At 42.8% G+C, this 18,021-nt stretch overlaps 1 protein-coding gene across 5 annotated transcripts in view; it reads left to right on the top strand.

The window, feature by feature from the left end:
- Positions 1–3,491: 3,491 nt before the first annotated feature.
- Positions 3,492–18,021, top strand: part of hectd1 (HECT domain containing 1) — an 82,465-nt gene continuing 67,935 nt past the window's right edge. For 4 of the 5 annotated variants that reach the window (XM_060829035.1, XM_060829033.1, XM_060829034.1 and 1 more), the window contains exons 1-2: positions 3,493–3,776; positions 4,459–4,721. In XM_060829035.1, the coding sequence (XP_060685018.1) occupies positions 4,582–4,721 (140 nt within the window). In that variant the 5' untranslated portion in view covers positions 3,493–3,776; positions 4,459–4,581. Of the gene's footprint in view, positions 3,777–4,458; positions 4,722–18,021 lie in introns of all 5 variants that reach the window. The other variant, XM_060829036.1, reaches the window with a different exon arrangement.

Here is an 18,021-nt window from a genome sequence, read left to right as displayed (position 1 = left end):
TGAGGAGCACTTAAAGTTACATTGGGGAGGGTTCGGCCGGGTGTTTCTCTCATCCTTTGTACAGGGCCATATCGCCATTAAACGTGGATTTCAATATTTTGTCTTGCCCTCCACTGTAAAGGAGGACTGACAGGTTTTATTCGGGGTCGCAGGTCTTCGAACAACATTAGAAGAGTACTGAATATGGTCCAGGTGTGCTAATAGGGATCGATTCCAGCCAGGCTTGTAGTCTCTCTGGATGCAGAGAAAGCATTTGGCAGGGTAGAGTAGCTGTAATTCTTTTATGTCCTGGAATGGTTTGGTCTTGGAGGGGTCTTTGCCAGGTGGGTGGTAGTGTTATATAGTGACCCTAAGGCAGCTGTTCTCGCTAATGGTATAAGGTCTGACAACTTTACTATTGATACAGGCAGCAAACAAGGGTGACCCCTTGCACCATTGCTATTTATGTTAGTGATTAAGCCGTTGGCAGAGGCTATCCGGAGGAACCCCAATATAAATGCCCTGAAGGTAGGATCAGGAGGGCATAAGATCACCCTTTATGCAGGTGATGTTCTTCTTTTCCTAACTAACCCGACAATATCTATGGCCCATTTAATACAAGTGATTCATTTATTTGGTTCTTTCTCGGAACATAAAATCAATTTTATGAATTCAGAGGCCATGCCTACGGAGAGTCTTGTAAGAGTACCTGATTTTGGGGGCGGAATCCGATTCCCTTTCAGTGGTCACAGGGAGGATTCCTGTATTTAGAAATTTTTATCACCCCAGCCTTCGATCAATCATATAAAACTAATTTTGTGCCGTTGCTAGAGAAGATAAGACAGGACCTTCAGTGATGGGAGGATCTTCCAATATCTTGGTTGGGTAGAATAGCTCTGATTTAAAGGAATGTTCTTCATTGTTTATTATATACCATGTGAATGCTTCCATTGATGCTGCCCAGGCAAGTACTACAGAGGCTTAACTCTTTTATCTGGTGTACAAGCGGCCTCTAATTAAGCTTACCAAATTGCAGCTTTCACAGGGTATGGTAGGGTGTGGACTTTCCAGATTTTAAGAAATATCAATTAAGTTCCCTATTTTCCTATGTGGCTGATTGGGCTTGCCAGGACCGGAGGTCAATTTGGCAGGACATTGAGGCTTCCCAGGCAGAATGCCCCCTCATTAATTTGTTGTTTATGGGCAAGATGAGGACTGTTATGGACTATTGCAGAAATCCAATTGTTCTTAACATGGTTAAAGCATGGAGAAGGATGCAACAAAGTGAGGGCAATTTACAAAACAACTTTCCCTTTAACTCTCACAGTAGGAATGACAGGATTCTGGCCAGGATTGATGGATTCTGGCTTTAGGCTCTGGGAGTCTAGAGGAGCTTCCTGTTTGGGAGATTTATTTGAGGGGGAGGTCCTGATGTCTTTTGAGCAGCTGAGCCAGAAATATGAGCCATCTAGGAGGGACCTCTTTCATTTTTTTCAGGTTATGGACTTTATACAGAAAAGGACTACATTAATGGTTAGAGCTTATAAGTCTGAGGTGGAGAGGAGAGTACTTCGATCTGCGGGTACTCTTTCGGTCAGCGCCCTCTATCATTCATTAGGAGGAAGTAGTGTCTTGAAGGTCATTAAACAGCTGTACGGGATCTGGACTCAGGAATTGGGGTGGAGATCTCATCAGAGACGTGGGAGGACTTTTGGGAGAACGTAAGGAAAATTTTGATTTGTAACATAACGCAGGCTATGCAACTGAAGGTACTCCACAAGGCTTATCCGGCACTGAGGCAGGAGCATCCGTAATATGCCCCAAATCTAAAATGGATATTGGTACTCTTACTCATTGCTATTGGTGCGCTGTAACGAGTGTTTTGGAAGGGGTTTTGGGAACCAAGATCAAGGTAGAGCTGGTGTCCCTCCTCTTGGGTTTGCTGAATCTTTGGATGCTCATGGGAAGAAACTGTTCAATATTCTTTCATATTGTGCGAGGAAGAACATTCTGATGAGCTGGGTGTCGGAAAATCCCCCAGGACTCTCAAGGTACCATAGGTTAGTTATGGAGCACATCCTCCTGGACTTCATTACAAGTATGATACACAAGAAAATGGAACTTTTTTTAATCGGACGTGGTGGCCCTTTTTGAACTATATGGACGCAAACTTGTTGACTATAGTGGCCAGGGCCTTTTTATAGTCATGAGGGCTGTGTCTGGCAGGCCGGGGGCCCCTGGGAGGAAGAATTCTGCATAAATATGGGTATGCCAACCCATGCTCTTGTGATGTAGAGCTTTGGTGGGATTGTGCTGTGTATTGTAACTTTATTTAGTTTAATTTGCCTTGGTTCAATTCGACTGAATATAGTTTTTAAAAATTTATTTATTGTAGTATGGGTAGGGTTTTTCTTTTTTTCTCTTTTAAACTGTTTGTGGAGTATGGTATTTTGTTTACTGTTATTATTATATTAAAAGATTGTTATACTATTTTGTAGTAATTTTATAATTTTGTGAAAAATTCAAAATCTTTTTCTCAATAAAAATATTTACAGGAAAAAAGGCAGTGGGGTTATTCAGGTAAAAAGTGAGCTCTGCAGATGCTGGAGATCACAGCTGAAAATGTGTTGCTGGTTAAAGCACAGCAGGTCAGGCAGCATCCAAGGAATAGGAACCTCGACGTTTCGGGCACAAGCCATTCCTGATGAAGGGCTTGTGCCCGAAACGTCGAGGTTCCTATCCCTTGGATGCTGCCTGACCTGCTGTGCTTTAACCAGCAACACATTTTCAGCAGTGGGGTTATTCACCCATTATTGGAGTTTGGGTTAATGTTCAAGTAGTCCTGTTTTCTCAGAATAACTGTTTTAAGAATAAATGCACTATGATGAAGGAAATTGGTTGAGGGGTGAATGTTGGCTGGACATTCCTACAGTACTTTGAAAAAGTGCCATTACACATATTTTACATTTAGCCGAACAGCATCTAAAAATCTCACGAAAAACTGCACCAGTAGTACATAAATCACGTCTTTCTAAGACTGAGCCAAAAGGAACAAGTTATCTCAAAATTTCTTGACCTCACCTGAAGTGGTTGTCACTTCTATATTGTAGGAAATGTGGCAGCCAATTTGCAGGTAGTGATCCAGCACAAACAGAGCGAGGATAATGGTCAGATAATCTGACTTTGTGATGCTGACGGAGACATAAACGCTCGTCAACCCCTCTCACTCTTCTTCGAAAGAGTCTGCATCTGCACTCAAAAAAAACTCACCTGAACCCTGCTTTTGCAAACGGAGCTAAAAATAACTTCTCCGGAATACCACACTACTTTATAACCTCAAAAATGAAAAAAAAAACACGAAATAAACACGTTTTGTTTTCACGACTCGAGCGATGAAATCAATTCAACGGTCACAAGGCGTTAATTTTTGAACTCACCCGTGATGTGTTTCAGAGGAGGGCGAAACGAGTGCGTGTTTGTTTTATCTCTAGTTTCCCCTCCCAAGATTAAACATAAACACACGAAGAGACGTACGAGGCTTGACGTTCGGGGGAAGGCCGTGGCATTTTGTTGTCGCTCCCCGAGGTAAAGGGGAGGAACGGACGCTCCTCCTCCTCCGCATTCGGTGCCCGGAGCTCCGGAATCGGCCGCACGACCAGGAGCTGCTGTCGGCCTCTGTCTCTCCCCCCCCCCCCCCGACAAACAGTGGGGCAGCCTGGGGCGGGCCGACCTGGAGGATGTGCTGCTGCGGTGACTCTCGGGCCGCCCCGTCCCCCAGCCACCGATAGATCGAGCCGGTGAGTGAGTGAGGAAAATGCCGCCTTGGGGAAAGGGAATCGCTTTCAGGCCCCGGAGTTTTCTGTGTTTTTTTTGGGGGGGGGGTGCGAAGGTGAGGTGGGAGCCGGCTTGATGACGCCAGGCCTGACGGGATGATGGTCGAAATTTAGCCGCAGGGCCCTGGAGGCCTAGTCAGGGAGGTCGGGCTGACGGACGATGGAGCACCGGGCTGCTCCCTTTTCTGTCCCCCCCCCCCTTTCCCTCATCGCCAGGCAAGGCCGAGTCCCTTTGTGCGCCCGCCGGGAGGAAGGAGCTGAAGCGAGGCCCAGGCCGCTCGGGTGACTCAGGTTTTAGTGGGCCCCATCGGCGACCACTTTCCAGCAACCCCGCGGGGGGAGGGAGGGAGACGGGGAGGCCTGGGCCTGGGTCTCTCCTCTCTCCTCCATCCACCCACCCACCCACCGTGCGGCGGCTGTTGTGTAGAGATCGGCCTGGGCCATACCAATCCGCCGGCTTCGGCCCGATTATGTTTAAATGGCGGCTCCCGAGGCCGGGGAGGGAGGGAAGTGCCTTAGTTTCGGCTGGAAATCGCTTGCCCCAACTTTTTTGCGGGGAGAGGGGGAAATTGATGAACCGAAGTACACACAGAGGAGGGGAAAATATATTAACGTGCTGTTTCCTTGTGTTTTTTTTTGGCTTTAGATTAATTGGGACCAGTTGTGGAAACAGTGATTTCTCTTCCCAGGGACTTTGTTATCCAGTCTCCCAGCGCTAGGAGAACATTAATCGGGGAAACTGTCAGGGATTGTCGAGGTCTCTCTCATCATGGCCGATGTGGATCCCGATACGTTGTTGGAATGGCTACAAATGGGCCAGGGAGACGAAAGGGACATGCAGCTCATAGCCTTGGAGCAGCTGTGTATGCTACTTCTCATGTCCGATAATGTGGACCGTTGTTTTGAAACGTAAGTTATCTTTTTTAGAGAAAAAAAACAAAACCATACGCTGTCGGTGTTTTTCTGTTGACTTTTTACTGGTTCCCAACTTCGACTGGATGCATTTTTTAAAAAAAATTCAGGAATTTTATTGGTGTTACTTTAATCATATCTCTTAAGTGACGCGTTGGAGGGCAGAACAAAGCTTATGAAGTACCCAGGGATTCCGCAATGTTTCAGATCTGCGTTTCGATGGCTTCAACAAAGTTTGTATTTTATGAACATATTTGAACTGGTATTGTTCACGGTCTGCAGTGTGTGGCCGCCAAGGGGAGTGGATATTACTACACATAACTCTTGCTCTTCCCACCTAAAGCAATTCTAAGTGATATGTATTTACTTGTGACCTTGGAAGACAGGAATTTTTATGGTATTAAACATTGTTAGAAATAGTCAGTTTTTTAAAGAGTCACTTCTGATATTGATTCAATCAGAAAGTTTGGAGATTTGGACTTCCTGGCAATACACAAGCATTACATTCTGGGTAGTTTTACGACCATTGATGTTATAAGAGCAAAAATATTAATACACCTTAAGAGTCAGAGTCTTCCATCATGGAAACAGACCCTTTGGTCCAATTTCTATTCCTTTTTTTTTATGCTTTTACAATCTTACAGTTTTTAATGGTTGACAGTTCTGTTGGTGCTGATAGCCTAGGGTGTCTTATTGATGCTTTATTTTCAGATGCTAGATCTCTTAAGATTCTATTCCGTTTATCAGTCATGGACAGATTCACCTGTGACAACAGCACCATGCTAAATGAGAGAGAATCATAAGAGATCTAGCATCTGAAAACAAAATATTGAGCAGAAATTCTAGGGCATCAGCAGCAAAGAACTGACTACCATTACAAACCATAAGACTATAAAACCATAAGAAGTAGCATCAGGAGTTGGATGGTTTAGCCCCTCCAGCCTGTTGTACTGTTTTATAGCATCATGCTGATGCAACATTTTCACATCCATTTTCCTGCCCTTTCTCCATAACCCTTATTCCCTTACTGATCAAAAATCAGTTAATGTCAGCATTAAATATATACATAAGGACCTATGCCCCCACAGCTCTCTGTGGCAAGGAGTTCCAAAGGCTCTCGCCCCTCTGAGAGAAGAAATTCCTCCTCATCTCAGTTTTAAATTAGCACATCTTTATTCCAAGACACTGTCTCTGGTCCCAGACTCTCCCATGTGGGAAACATTCTGTCAGCATTTATGCTGTAAAGCCCCCTGAGGAATCCTGTATGTCTCAGTGAGATCGCCGCCTTGTTCTTTTAAACTCTTCGTGATCAGAATTGCGGCCTGTTTCAACATCTTAAGACTTGACATTTTGTGAGGTACCATAGCAAATACAATATATCTACTGGTTCTCCTCTGTCCACTCTGTTTGAGACTTCCTCATTATGATTATTCAGATATGATTTCCCTTTCAGGAAGCCACACTGAGCCTGCTAGATTAGACTGATTTTCCAATGTGCTGCTGTTAATTTCTAATAGGCCTATGGCTAACTGCTTTTCCCTCTCTTTTTTTTATTCAAAAGGAGTTTCACATTAGCAGTTTTCCAATCCTGTGGTACTTCTCGAGAACCCGAGGCTTCTTTTTTTTTTTGGAAAATTACTACCAGTGCATCCACTATCTCTGTAACGACTACTTTTCTGATGCTATGGATGCAATCCATCAGGGCCAGGGTACTCCTCTGCCTTTAGCCTCCTTAGTCTGTCCGACACTACTTCTCTATTGATGGTGACAGTTGTTAATTCCTTCCCTGTATTCTTTACCACTGATGGGATGGCTGTGGTATCTTTCACTGTAGACTGATGCAAAATATCTGTTTGACTTTCTGTCATTTCCTTATTCCCCACAACTATTTGACCAGATTCATTTTCTAAGGGGCCTATCTTCACTTTGATCTCTCATTTCCCTTTTTATATATTTTAAGAAGCTCTTATTGTCAGCTTTTGATCCTTGCTAGTTGGCCCTCATGGTTGTTTTTTTTTCTTTCGTCCTTTTTTTTTGCTTGTTTAGCATATCCTTCTCATAGCATTGCCATTAAGTCACAGGATCAGTGTTTGTTCACTAAAGTGTCTAGGAGCAGTATCAAGTTTAACAAAAAAGGGTGAGCCTGGTGGAGCAACACATCAAGTTTGCATGCATGCTAGAAAAGCAGAAACACTTGCTAACCACAGAGACAAGTAATCCCCCAACTTAGGGATTAGATCAAAGCCCTCATGTCCTTCTACATCCAGTTGCAAATGGTGGGCAAGAACTAAATATGAACCATTGAAGTCTCCACTCACCACCTCATTCTCAAAGTTTAGTACATTGCAAATGCTTCAGCCTTGTTATTTATACCAATGATTTACCACCATGAGGATAAAAAAACAAAAACAACTAAATAATATGCTGTTTCTCAACAATATGAAATTGAGAAGACTTTAAACTAAACAGAGAGGGAGAGATCAGGAGAAGGGAAATGTAGACTTAAAAGCAAAAAAAAATGCAGGGATGCAAAAAAAAGACTTGGCTAATGATACCCAGAGTGGGACAGCAAGTGACAAGAGTGTGAAAGTATGTAAGAAAAAGCAGTAAATATGCTCAAAGGGCCGAAATAAGTGGTAACAAGACAAAATTTAATGGCTGTTAAATGTGTATCTTCATGGGAACAAAACAAATTTAATGGGACAAATAGAAGTTTAACGAGGATCACCGTAGTCATTAGAGACATGGTTAAGCAAAGGTTAAAGCTGGGAAGTAAATATTCAGGGGAATGTGACTTTTCATAGGCAAGGCTGGTGTGATTGTTTTTAATATAAGGTGGAATAAGTAGGACAGCAAGTAATTATCTTTCTTCAGATGATGAAGAATCCATCTGGGTGGAGGCAAGAAATAATGAGGGAGAAGGAGTAGGGTGAGAGTAGTCCACAGGACCCCTAACAGTAGTTATACTGTAGGATAGAACTCATGACAGTATGTTGAAAAGGCAGTGGATTAATAATGGGTGCCTTTAATCTTGTCGACTTATCAAATTGACAAATGTATCCAATAGAAAGATTTCATGGTGCATTCAGGGTAGTTTCTGAAAATATGTTGTGAATTCTATCAGGTTTCTTTGGGTTTACTAATGTCCAATGAGATCAATTTAATAAATGATCCGAGTAAAGGATCCTCTGGGGAACAATGACGATACCATGGCATTATTTATCATTCAGTTTGAGAGTGAGAAACTTAGGTCAGAAACAACTGTGCTAAATTTAAATGAGGTTAATTAAGTGGGATGGGGTGGAATTGGCTGGAGTGGCCCGGGAAAGGAGTTTTGTAAAAGGCTTAAAGGAACACTACAAATGTTACACCCTTTTTCACAAAATAAGGGAGCAAAGCAAACCGGTAACAATAGGCCAGTTAGCTTCACATCTGTCATTGGAAAAATTGTTAGAGTCCGTTGCAATTGTTAGTCAAGCATTTACGAATGCAAAATATCAAGCAGAGTCAACATGGCTTCATGAAAGGGGAATCATGCTTGATTTAAAATTTTATTAGAATTCTTTTGAGGTAACAAACAATGTAGCTAAATGGAAAGGCATTCAGTAAGGTACTGCACGTAAAACAGTTGCATTAAATGAGTGCCCGTGTGTTGGGTGCAGCATATTAACATAGATAGAAATGATGGCGAGTGTGGAATATAGAGGGTATTTTCAGGATCACACCCTGTAACCAATGGAGTGTCACAGCTATTCGTAATATGTGTTAGTAAATTTGAGGGAATTAAATGTGCCATCATCAAGTTTGTGGATGACAAAAATAGGTAGGAAGGCAAATGAGGATGACTTAGAGTCTGCAGAGGGATGTAGACACAAGCAAGTGGGCAAGCACTTGGCTGATGAAATGTAACATGAGAAATAGTGCAATTGTGCACTTTGACAGGGAGCGCAGAAGAACTGAACGTTTAAATTGTGCGACTGCAGAATACAGCACACAGATTTGGAAATTCTTGTGCGTGAATCCCAATGCTAACATCCAAGTTCAGGGAATAGAGAAGATAAATGGACTGTTTACTTCATTTCAAAGGAAATCAAATTTTAAAAGTAGAAAGGTCTTGCTAAAGCTATACATGATGCAGTTTGACCACAGCTGGAAAATTGTGAATGATTTTGGTCCCCTGCCTTGGAGTTCTGAAGAAGGGTCACTGGATCTGAAACGTTAGCTCTGCATTCTTGCCACAGATGCTGCTGGACCTGCTGAGTTTTATTTCGTAATTTCTGATTTCCAAACCAAAAGTTGTTGGACCTAGAATACAGTTGTTTTTTTTTGCCTGCAAATGTGTATGGACAGTTTTTCTTGTTTTTTCTAGAATTTAGAATGAGAAGTTATTTGCAAGTGCAATTACTAGGTTACGCTTTTAGTTGAAGTGAGCATAAATAATATGTAATGCCTATTCCTTCTCTTTATTTTTGTTTATTTGAATCCAGATGTTTCCTTTCTCAGTTAAAATCCATGCCTTCCCTCCTTGCTTTTCTTTCAGACCTTCTGTGGCCATGTTTTAGGAATTTCCAACATTTTAAGCTTCTCATCCATTATTGTTCTTGCACTTGAGGGTGCTTTGTGAAATGTTTTTCCATATTAGAACATGGAGCAGTACAGCAGAGGAACAGACCCTTCGGCCTACCGTGTCTGTGTTGAGCATCATGTCCTTCAAATGACCCTATATACCTAAAAATGGTCCAAAAAACCCTATTCTCTGCCTCTAATTAACTACACTACTGCATTTAAACTATTGAATTGGCAATTTTCAAAGTTTTAATGTGTTTTATTTTACTGTTCTAGATCTTTGTGTCATAATAATCCCCATTTTGGGCTCCTGGGTTTGAATCCCACCACAGCAGCTGGTGGAATTTGAATTCAGTAAAAATTTTAAATTGAGTCTCTGAAGATGACTATAAAACCATATTGATTGTTGGACAAACTCATCTGGTTCACTCATGTCATTTTAGGGAAGGAAACTGCCATTCTTACCTGGTGTCGACTACGTGAGATTCCAGGCCCACGGCAGTGTGATTGACTCTTAACAGCCCTGTAGGGTGGGCAGTGATGCTGTCATCCCATGAATAAAGATTTTAAAAAATTAATATTAAAAGTTTCATCAATTTTTCCTCATTCAAAACCTCTTTTTTGGATGCTTTGTGATCAATCTTAACGAGATTGAGAACTCACTGCAGTGCCATCAGAATGAGTCAACAGTAAATTTTAAAGCTCTGGTTAGGCCCCATTTGGAGTACTGTGTCCACACCTCAGGAAGGACATACCGGCACTGGAGCACGTCCAGTAGAGATTCACACGGATGATCCCTGGAATGGTTGGTCTAACGTATGAGGAATGGCTGAGGATTCTGGGATTGTATTCATTGGAGTTTAAAAGATTAAGGGGAGATTTGATAGAAACTTACAAGATAATACATGGCTTGGAAAGGGTGGACGCTAAGAAATAGTTTCCGTTAGGCGAGGAGACTAGGACCTGTGGACACCGCCATAGAATTAGAGGGGGTCAATTCAGAACAGAAATGCGGAGACATTTCTTCAGCCAGAGAGTGGTGGGCCTGTGGAATTCATTGCCGCAGAGTGCAGTGGAGGCCGGGATGCTAAAAGTCTTCAAGGCAGAGATTGATAGATTCTTGTTGTCACAAGGAATTAAGGGCTACGGGGAGAATGCTGGTAAGTGGTGTTGAAATGCCCATCAGTCATGATTGAATGGCGGAGTGGACTCGATGGGCCGAATGGCCTTACTTCCACTCCTATGTCTTATGGTCTTATGGCCTGCTTTGAATTGTTTCAATCTTGTTTCGCTGACATTAAAAGAACAATGAAAACCAGATGGATGACATTACTGTGGCCTAACTTGTGTTCTGAAGCTGTGATGTGTTTGCCTTCTGTTTTTTTGTCTTTGTTTAGCCTCTTCTCAAAGCAGATGGATGACTTCATCACGAGTCTGCCAAAGTTTTACCAGAGCTGAAATTACAAACTGTTTTAACAGGATTTTTCTTTTTAGAGCCATAGAGTTGCCCAGCATGGAACCAGACCCTTCGGTCCAACTCACCCATGCTGACCAGGTATCCTAAATTAATGTAGTCCCATCTGGTCCATATCCCTTTAAATTCTTCTTGTTCATGTACCCATCCAGATGCCTCTTAAATGCCGAAATTGTACCAACTTCCACCACTTCATCTGGCACCTCACTCCATACGCCCACCACCCTCTACATGAAAAAGTTGTTCCTTCGGTCACTTTTATATCTTTCCCCTCACCTAAAAATTAAGCCCTCAAATTTTGGGATCTCACATCTTGGGGGAAAAAAAGACCTTGGCTATTCACCCTATCCATGCCCCTCATGATTTTATAAACCTCTATAAGGTCACCCCCCAGCGTCCGACACTCTGCTCCAAGAAAAATAGCCCCAGCCTATTCTGCCCCTTCTGAACAGCTCAAATGTAGTTGACTCATAACTGCCTTCTAGGCTATTTGGGATGGGCAATAAATGCTGTATAGCTAGTGACAGCCTCATCTAGTGAATAAATGAAAAACATCCACCAATACCAACAAATCCTTGTAAATCTTTTCTGCAACCTTTTAAGTTTCACAACCTTTTTCCTATAGCAGGAAGCCCAGATTTGCATGTAGTATTCTAATAGTGGCTTAACCAATATCCTGTACAGTGCAACATAACATCCCAACTCCTATACTCAGTGCACTGACCAATAAAAGCTAGTATGCCAAATGCTGCCTTCACAACCATGTAGTGCGCCTCCACCTTTAAAGAACTGTGAACTCGCATCCCAAGATCTTTGTTCAGCAACACTCCTCAGAATCCTACTATTAAGTATACAAACCCTGCCCTGATTTACCTTACCTAAATGTAGTATCTCACATTTATCTAAATTAAACTCCATCTGCCACTCCTTGGACCATCTGATCAAGGTCCCATTGTACACTGAGGTACTCTTTTTTTTTTAAAAATTATTTTCGCTGTCCACTATGCTACCAATCTTGATGTCATTTGTAAATTTACAAACCATCCATCAGGAATAAGGGGAATGAATTTAGAGCATGGATCAGTACTTGGAGATATGATGTTGTGACCATTACGGAGACCTGTATATCACAGGAATGGTTGTTGGATATTCCAGGGTTTAGATTTTTCAAGAGGAATAGGGAGGTAAACAGGTGGGGGAGTGGCATTGCTAATCAGGGATAGTATCACAGCTGCAGAAATGGAGGTCATTGAGGAGGGTTTGTCTCCTGCGTCAGTATGGGTAGAAGTCAGAAACCGATATTAACTACCTTGTGTTCCTCAGCTTTTTGGCCATGGTTGCCTTCTATTTCTGTTAGGTAATTTGTGTCTTCTACTGTGAAGATGACACAAAATATTTCTTCAGTGTCTGTGCCATTCCCCAAGATTTTGCCTATTTCTGCCTCTGTGATTATTTCTTTTAAATTTCTTTGTAAAGGTTTGTTATTTATTTTTAAGGCTTCTGGCAGACCTGCCTAGGTGATTTTTCAAATGAATGAAGTGATGTTGGCTTATTTGCCTCTTGACAAGGGGTCATTGCAGCTGGGTCTTTCCTTTTGTTGCCTGGTGTTCATACGTTTATTTTCCAGCAGAAGTTAGCAGGTTGAAAGTGAAGCTGAAACCTTGATGTTTTTCTGCTCTCCTTTCCCCATGGGTAATGATTGGGCTCCTATTGTTGCTAATTGAAATAGCGAGCACAAGCACAAATCAGGACTACCTGTTTTATTTGAAATGCAAACTACTGTACAATTTTGTCATGTTAATAATTCTAACTTTGTGTCTGCAGTCCTATGTCCATGACTTGGGGGTGCCGGTTTTGAACTGAGATGGACAAAGTTAAAAGTCGCACAGCACCAGGTTATAGTCTAGCAGGTTTATTTGGAAGCACTAGATTTTGGAACACTGTTCCTTCATCAGTGGATCGACTGCCAGCAGATTGTGCTTTTTGAGTAAACTTACACAGACCCTCTTGCATAAACACACACATACCCCCAATACTCTCTCCCAAGCACACATCACACTCTCACTTTACCAAGCATGCTCACACGCAAGCACACACTCTCATGCGCATTCACACGTGTGCATGCTCTGTCATTCATGCATGCACGCACACACAGATCTATGGGGTGAATTTGCATTTGCAGAATTATATTTGCATCTAGTTGTATTTTGTTCAATAACAGTCAATCTGCAGGCAGTCAATCCATGTAACCATTTATAAATTCCATTTTGGAAATAGAACCAGTCCGAGTCACGATTGAGATACAGACAGACTCTAACCTCTCACCTTCAATGCAGTCTCTGAACTACGATATCACCTTTTTTTTTAAAATAAAACCTTAAGTTATCTTGAATGTGACTTAAAAGTAGTTCTGAGATTGACATATGAATGAACCAAAAGATGAAAGACTTAACAGCAATCTAGGTTTGTTCAATATCACTTTAGTTGCATGACACTGATCTTTTGCTATAAATTTAGTCTTATGATTCTGTTCCACAGCTACCTGATGATGAAGGAGCAGTGCTCCAAAAGCTGGTGCTTCCAAATAAGTGTTGTGCTATAACCTGTAGCCGTGAGACTTTTAACTTTGTCCACCCCAGTCAACACCAGCCCCTCCACATCAATCAACGTTGTGAGACACTCTTTTCCTGCTGAGATAATGCTGATTATCCCTAATTGTTGCTTGCCTCTCCAAATGCATATAGATCTTACTTTTCAAAATCACCTCCAATAACTTACCAACCACCAAAGTCACTCACAGATCTATAGTTTCCAGGCCCCTCCTTAATTCCTTAAAGGCACAACATTAGACACTCACTCTCAGTCGGAGTAATAGATGTATAGCATGGAAACAGACCCTTCAGTCCAACCCGTCCATGCTGACCAGATATCCCAACACCCAATCCAATCCCACCTGCCAGCACCTGGCCCATATCCCTCCAAACCCTTCCTATTCATATACCCATCCAAATGCCTCTTAAATATTTGCAATTGTACTAGCCTCCACCACTTCCTCTGGCAGGTCATTCCATACACGTACTACCCTCTGTGTAAAAAGGTTGCCCTCTAGTTCTGGACTCCCTAACCCCACGGAAATGACATTGTCTATTTATCCTATCCATGCCCCTCAGAATTTTATAAACCTCTATAAGGTCACCCCTCAGCCTCCAACACTCCAGGGAAAACCGCTTCAGCCTTTCCCTATAGCTCAAATCCTCCAATCCTGGCAACGCCCTTGCAAATCTTTTCTGAAACCTTTCAGTTTCACAACACCTTCCTGAACGGAAGGAGACCAGAATTGCACGTAATATTCCAACAGTGGCCTAACCAATGTCCTGTACAGCCACAGCATGACCTCACAACTCCTGTACTCAATACTCCGACCAACAAAAGAAAGCAGACCAAACGCCGCCTTCACTATCCTATCTACCTGCGACTCCACTTTCAAGGAGCTATGAGCCTGCACTCCAAGGTCTCTTTGTTCAGCAACACTCCCCAGGACCTTACCATTAAGTATATAAGTCCTGCTAAGATTTGCTTTCTCAAAATGCAGCACCTCACATGTATCTGAATTAAATTCCATCTGCCACTTCTCAGCCCATTGGCCCATCTGGTCCAGATCCTGTTGTAATGAGGTAACCCTCTTCGCTCCACTGCACCTCCAATTTTGGTGTCATCTGCAAATTTACTAACTGTACCTCTTATGTTCGTGTCCAAATTATTTAATTAAATCACCAAAAGTAGAGGACCCAGCACCGATCCTTGTGGCACTCGACTCGTCACCGGTCTCCAGTCTGAAAAACAACCCTCCACCACCACTGTCTGTCTGTCTTCTACCTTTGAGCCATTTCTGTATCCAAATGGCTAGTTCTCCCTGTATTCCATGAGATCTAACCTTGCTAACCAGTTTCCCATGGGGAACCTTGTTGAACATCTTACTGAAGTCCATATAAATCACATCTAACGCTCTGCCCTCATCAATCCTCTTTTTATTACTACTTCAAAAAACTCAATCAAGTTTGTGAGACGTGATTTCCCACGCACACAGCCATATTGACTATCCCTAATCAGTCCTTGCTGTTCCAAATACATTTACATCCTGTCCCTCAGGATTTTCTCCAACAACTTGCCCACCACCGAGGTCAGGCTCACCGGTCTATAGTTCCCTGGCTTGTCCTTACCACCCTTCTCAAACAGAGTCAGCCAACCTCCAATCTTCCCGAACCTCACCTGTGACTTGATGATGCAAATATCTCAGCAAGAGGCCCAGCAATCACTTCTCTAGCTTCCCACAGAACTCTAGGGTTCAACTGATCAGGTTATGGTGATTTATCCACCTTTCATGCATTTCAAGACCTCTAGCACCTCCTCCTCTGTAATATGGACGTTTTACAAGGTGTCACCATCTATTTCCCTCCGACTATATCTTCCATTACCTTTTCCACAATAAATACTGATGCAAAATACTCATTTAATGTCTCCCCCATTTTCTGTGGCTACACACACAGGCCGCCTTGCAGATCTTTGAGGGGCCCTATTCTCCCCCTAGTTACCCATTTGTCCTTCTTGTATTTGTAAAAACCCTTTGGATTCTCTTTAATTCTATTTGCCAAAGCTATCTCATGTCCCCTTTTTGCCCTCCTGATTTCCCTCTTAAATATACTCCTCCTTCCTTTATACTCTTCTAAGGATTCACTCTATCTATCCTGTCTATACCTTACATATGCCTCCTTCTTTTTCTTTAGTCATCCAGCATTCCCTATATCTACCAGCCTTTCCTTTCACCTTAACAGGAACATACTTTCTCTGGATTCTCGTTATCTCATTTCTGAAGGCTTCCCATTTTCCAGCTGTCACTTTACCTGCGAACATCTGCCCCCAATCAGCTTTTGAAAGTTCTTGCCTAATACTGTCAAAATTGGCCTTTCTCCACTTTAGAACTTCAACTTTTAGGTCTGGTCTATCCTTTCCATCACTATCTTTTAAAAAAAAATAGAATTATGATCGCTGGCCTCCAAGTGCTCCCCCACTGACACCTCAGTCACCTGCCCTGCCTTATTTCTCAAGAGTAGGTCAAGTTTTGCACCTTCTCTAGTAGATACATCCACATATTGAATCAGAAAATTTTCTTGTACCCTCTTAACAAATTCCTCTCCATCTAAACCTTTAACACTGGCAGTCCCAGTCTATATTAGATTAGATTAGATTACTTTCAGTGTGGAAACAGGCCCTTCGGCCCAACAAGTCCGCACTGACCCGCCGAAGTGCAACCCAACCATACCCCTACATTTACCCCTTACCTAACACTACGGGCAATTTAACATGGCCAATTCACCTGACCCGCACATCTTTGGGCTGTGGGAGGAAACTGGAGCACCGGGAGGAAACCCACGCAGACACGGGGAGAACGTGCAAACTCCACACAGTCAGTCGCTTGAGGCGGGAAAGTTAAAATCCCTTACCATAACCACCCTATTATTCTTACAGATAACTGAGATCTCCTTATAAGCTTATTTTTCAATTTCCCTCTGACTCTTTGGAGGTCTACAATGCAATCCCAATAAGATGATCATCCCTTTCTTATTTTTCAGTTCCACCCAAATAACTTCCCTAGATGTGTTTCCAGGAGTATCCTCCCTCGGCACAGCTGTAATGCTATCCCTTAGCAAAAACGACACTCCCCCCTCCTCTCTCGCCTCCCTTTCTATCGCTCCTGTAGCATTTGTATCCTGGAACATGAAGCTGCCAGTCCTGCCCATCCATGAGCTATGTTTCTGTAACTGCTATTATATCCCAGTCCCACGTTCCTAACCATGCCCTGAGTTAATCTGCCTTCCCTGTGAAGACCTTTGCATTGAAATAAATGCAGTTCAATTTACTAGTCCATCCTTGTCCCTGCCTGCTCTGACTGTTTGTTTGACTCGCTTCTGTTCTCAACTGTACCAGTCTGAGAATGACCTCGTTTCTCACCAACGCCCTGGGTCCCCCCCACACCCCCAACCTTACTAGTTTAAATCCACCCAAGCAGCTCTAGCAAATTTCCCTGCCAATATATTCATCCCCTTCCAATTTAGGTGCGATCGTCCTTCTTGTACAGGTCACTTCTACCCCAAAAGAGATTCCAATGATCCAAAAATGTGAATCCTTCTCCCATACACCAGCTCAGCCGTGCATTCATCTGCTGTATCCTCTTATTCCTGCCCTCACTAGCTCGTAGCACCGGGAGTAATCCAGATATTACTACTCTCGAGGACCTCCTTTATAAATTCCTGCCTAACTCTCTGTAATCTCCTTTCAGATCTCAACCTTTTCCCTTCCTATGTCATTGGTTCCAATGTATACAATGACCTCTTGCTGGCCCCTCTTCCCCATTTGAGAACATTCTGCAGCCTCTCTGAGATGTCCTTGATCCTGGCACCAGGGAAACAACACACCATTCTGCTTTTTCTCTGCTGGCCACAGAAACGTCTCGGACTAGAGAATCCCCTAACGCAATTGATCTCTTGGAACCCGACGTTGCATTAGAGCCAGTTTCAATGCCAGAAATTTGGCTGTTCGTGCTATGTTCCCCTGAGAATTCATCACCCCCTACATTTTCCAAAACAGCGTACCCCTCTTGCCTCTCCTTGTGTTAGCCCATCTATGTGACCGTATCTGAGACGACTCCCCCCCCCCCCCCCCCCCGACCTTTCTTACAAGTGCCATCCATCACACTTTTGCTGTTGCAATTTCCTCATTGTTTCTAACTGTCTCTCCAACCGATCCATTTGATCTGATGAGATTCACAACCACTTATGGCAGATATAATACTCAGTCACCCTTAAACTGTGTTTAAATTTTCACCTCTGACAAGAAGCATATTTCACGCTACTAAAGGCCATTTTTGCTCCTTTGCAATCTACAGACCCAGAAAATGTGTGTTATTCCTCTACAAACACTGGCCCATGTTAAATTAATAGTTATGGCTTATATTTAAAGTATTATCAAGACTCTACTCACTACTGCAGACTTTATGTGGGCCGCACTTCACCAACAATCTCTCTCTCTCTCTCTCTCTCTCTCTCTCTCTCTTTTCCCCCCCCTCCCCTGCACTGTCCTCACCATGTGCTTCCTCTGTCTGTTCTTTTCCCTTTTAAAACTGCTTTTGTTTTGACTTTTTTTTCCAAACTTCCAAAACAATGCAACAGCATAGAAAACAGTAATCGCTGCTACTGGACT

Source organism: Hemiscyllium ocellatum, chromosome 8 (assembly GCF_020745735.1).
Source record: "Hemiscyllium ocellatum isolate sHemOce1 chromosome 8, sHemOce1.pat.X.cur, whole genome shotgun sequence".
Classification (NCBI taxonomy): domain Eukaryota; kingdom Metazoa; phylum Chordata; class Chondrichthyes; order Orectolobiformes; family Hemiscylliidae; genus Hemiscyllium; species Hemiscyllium ocellatum.
This window is presented reverse-complemented; position numbering and strand designations above follow the sequence as displayed.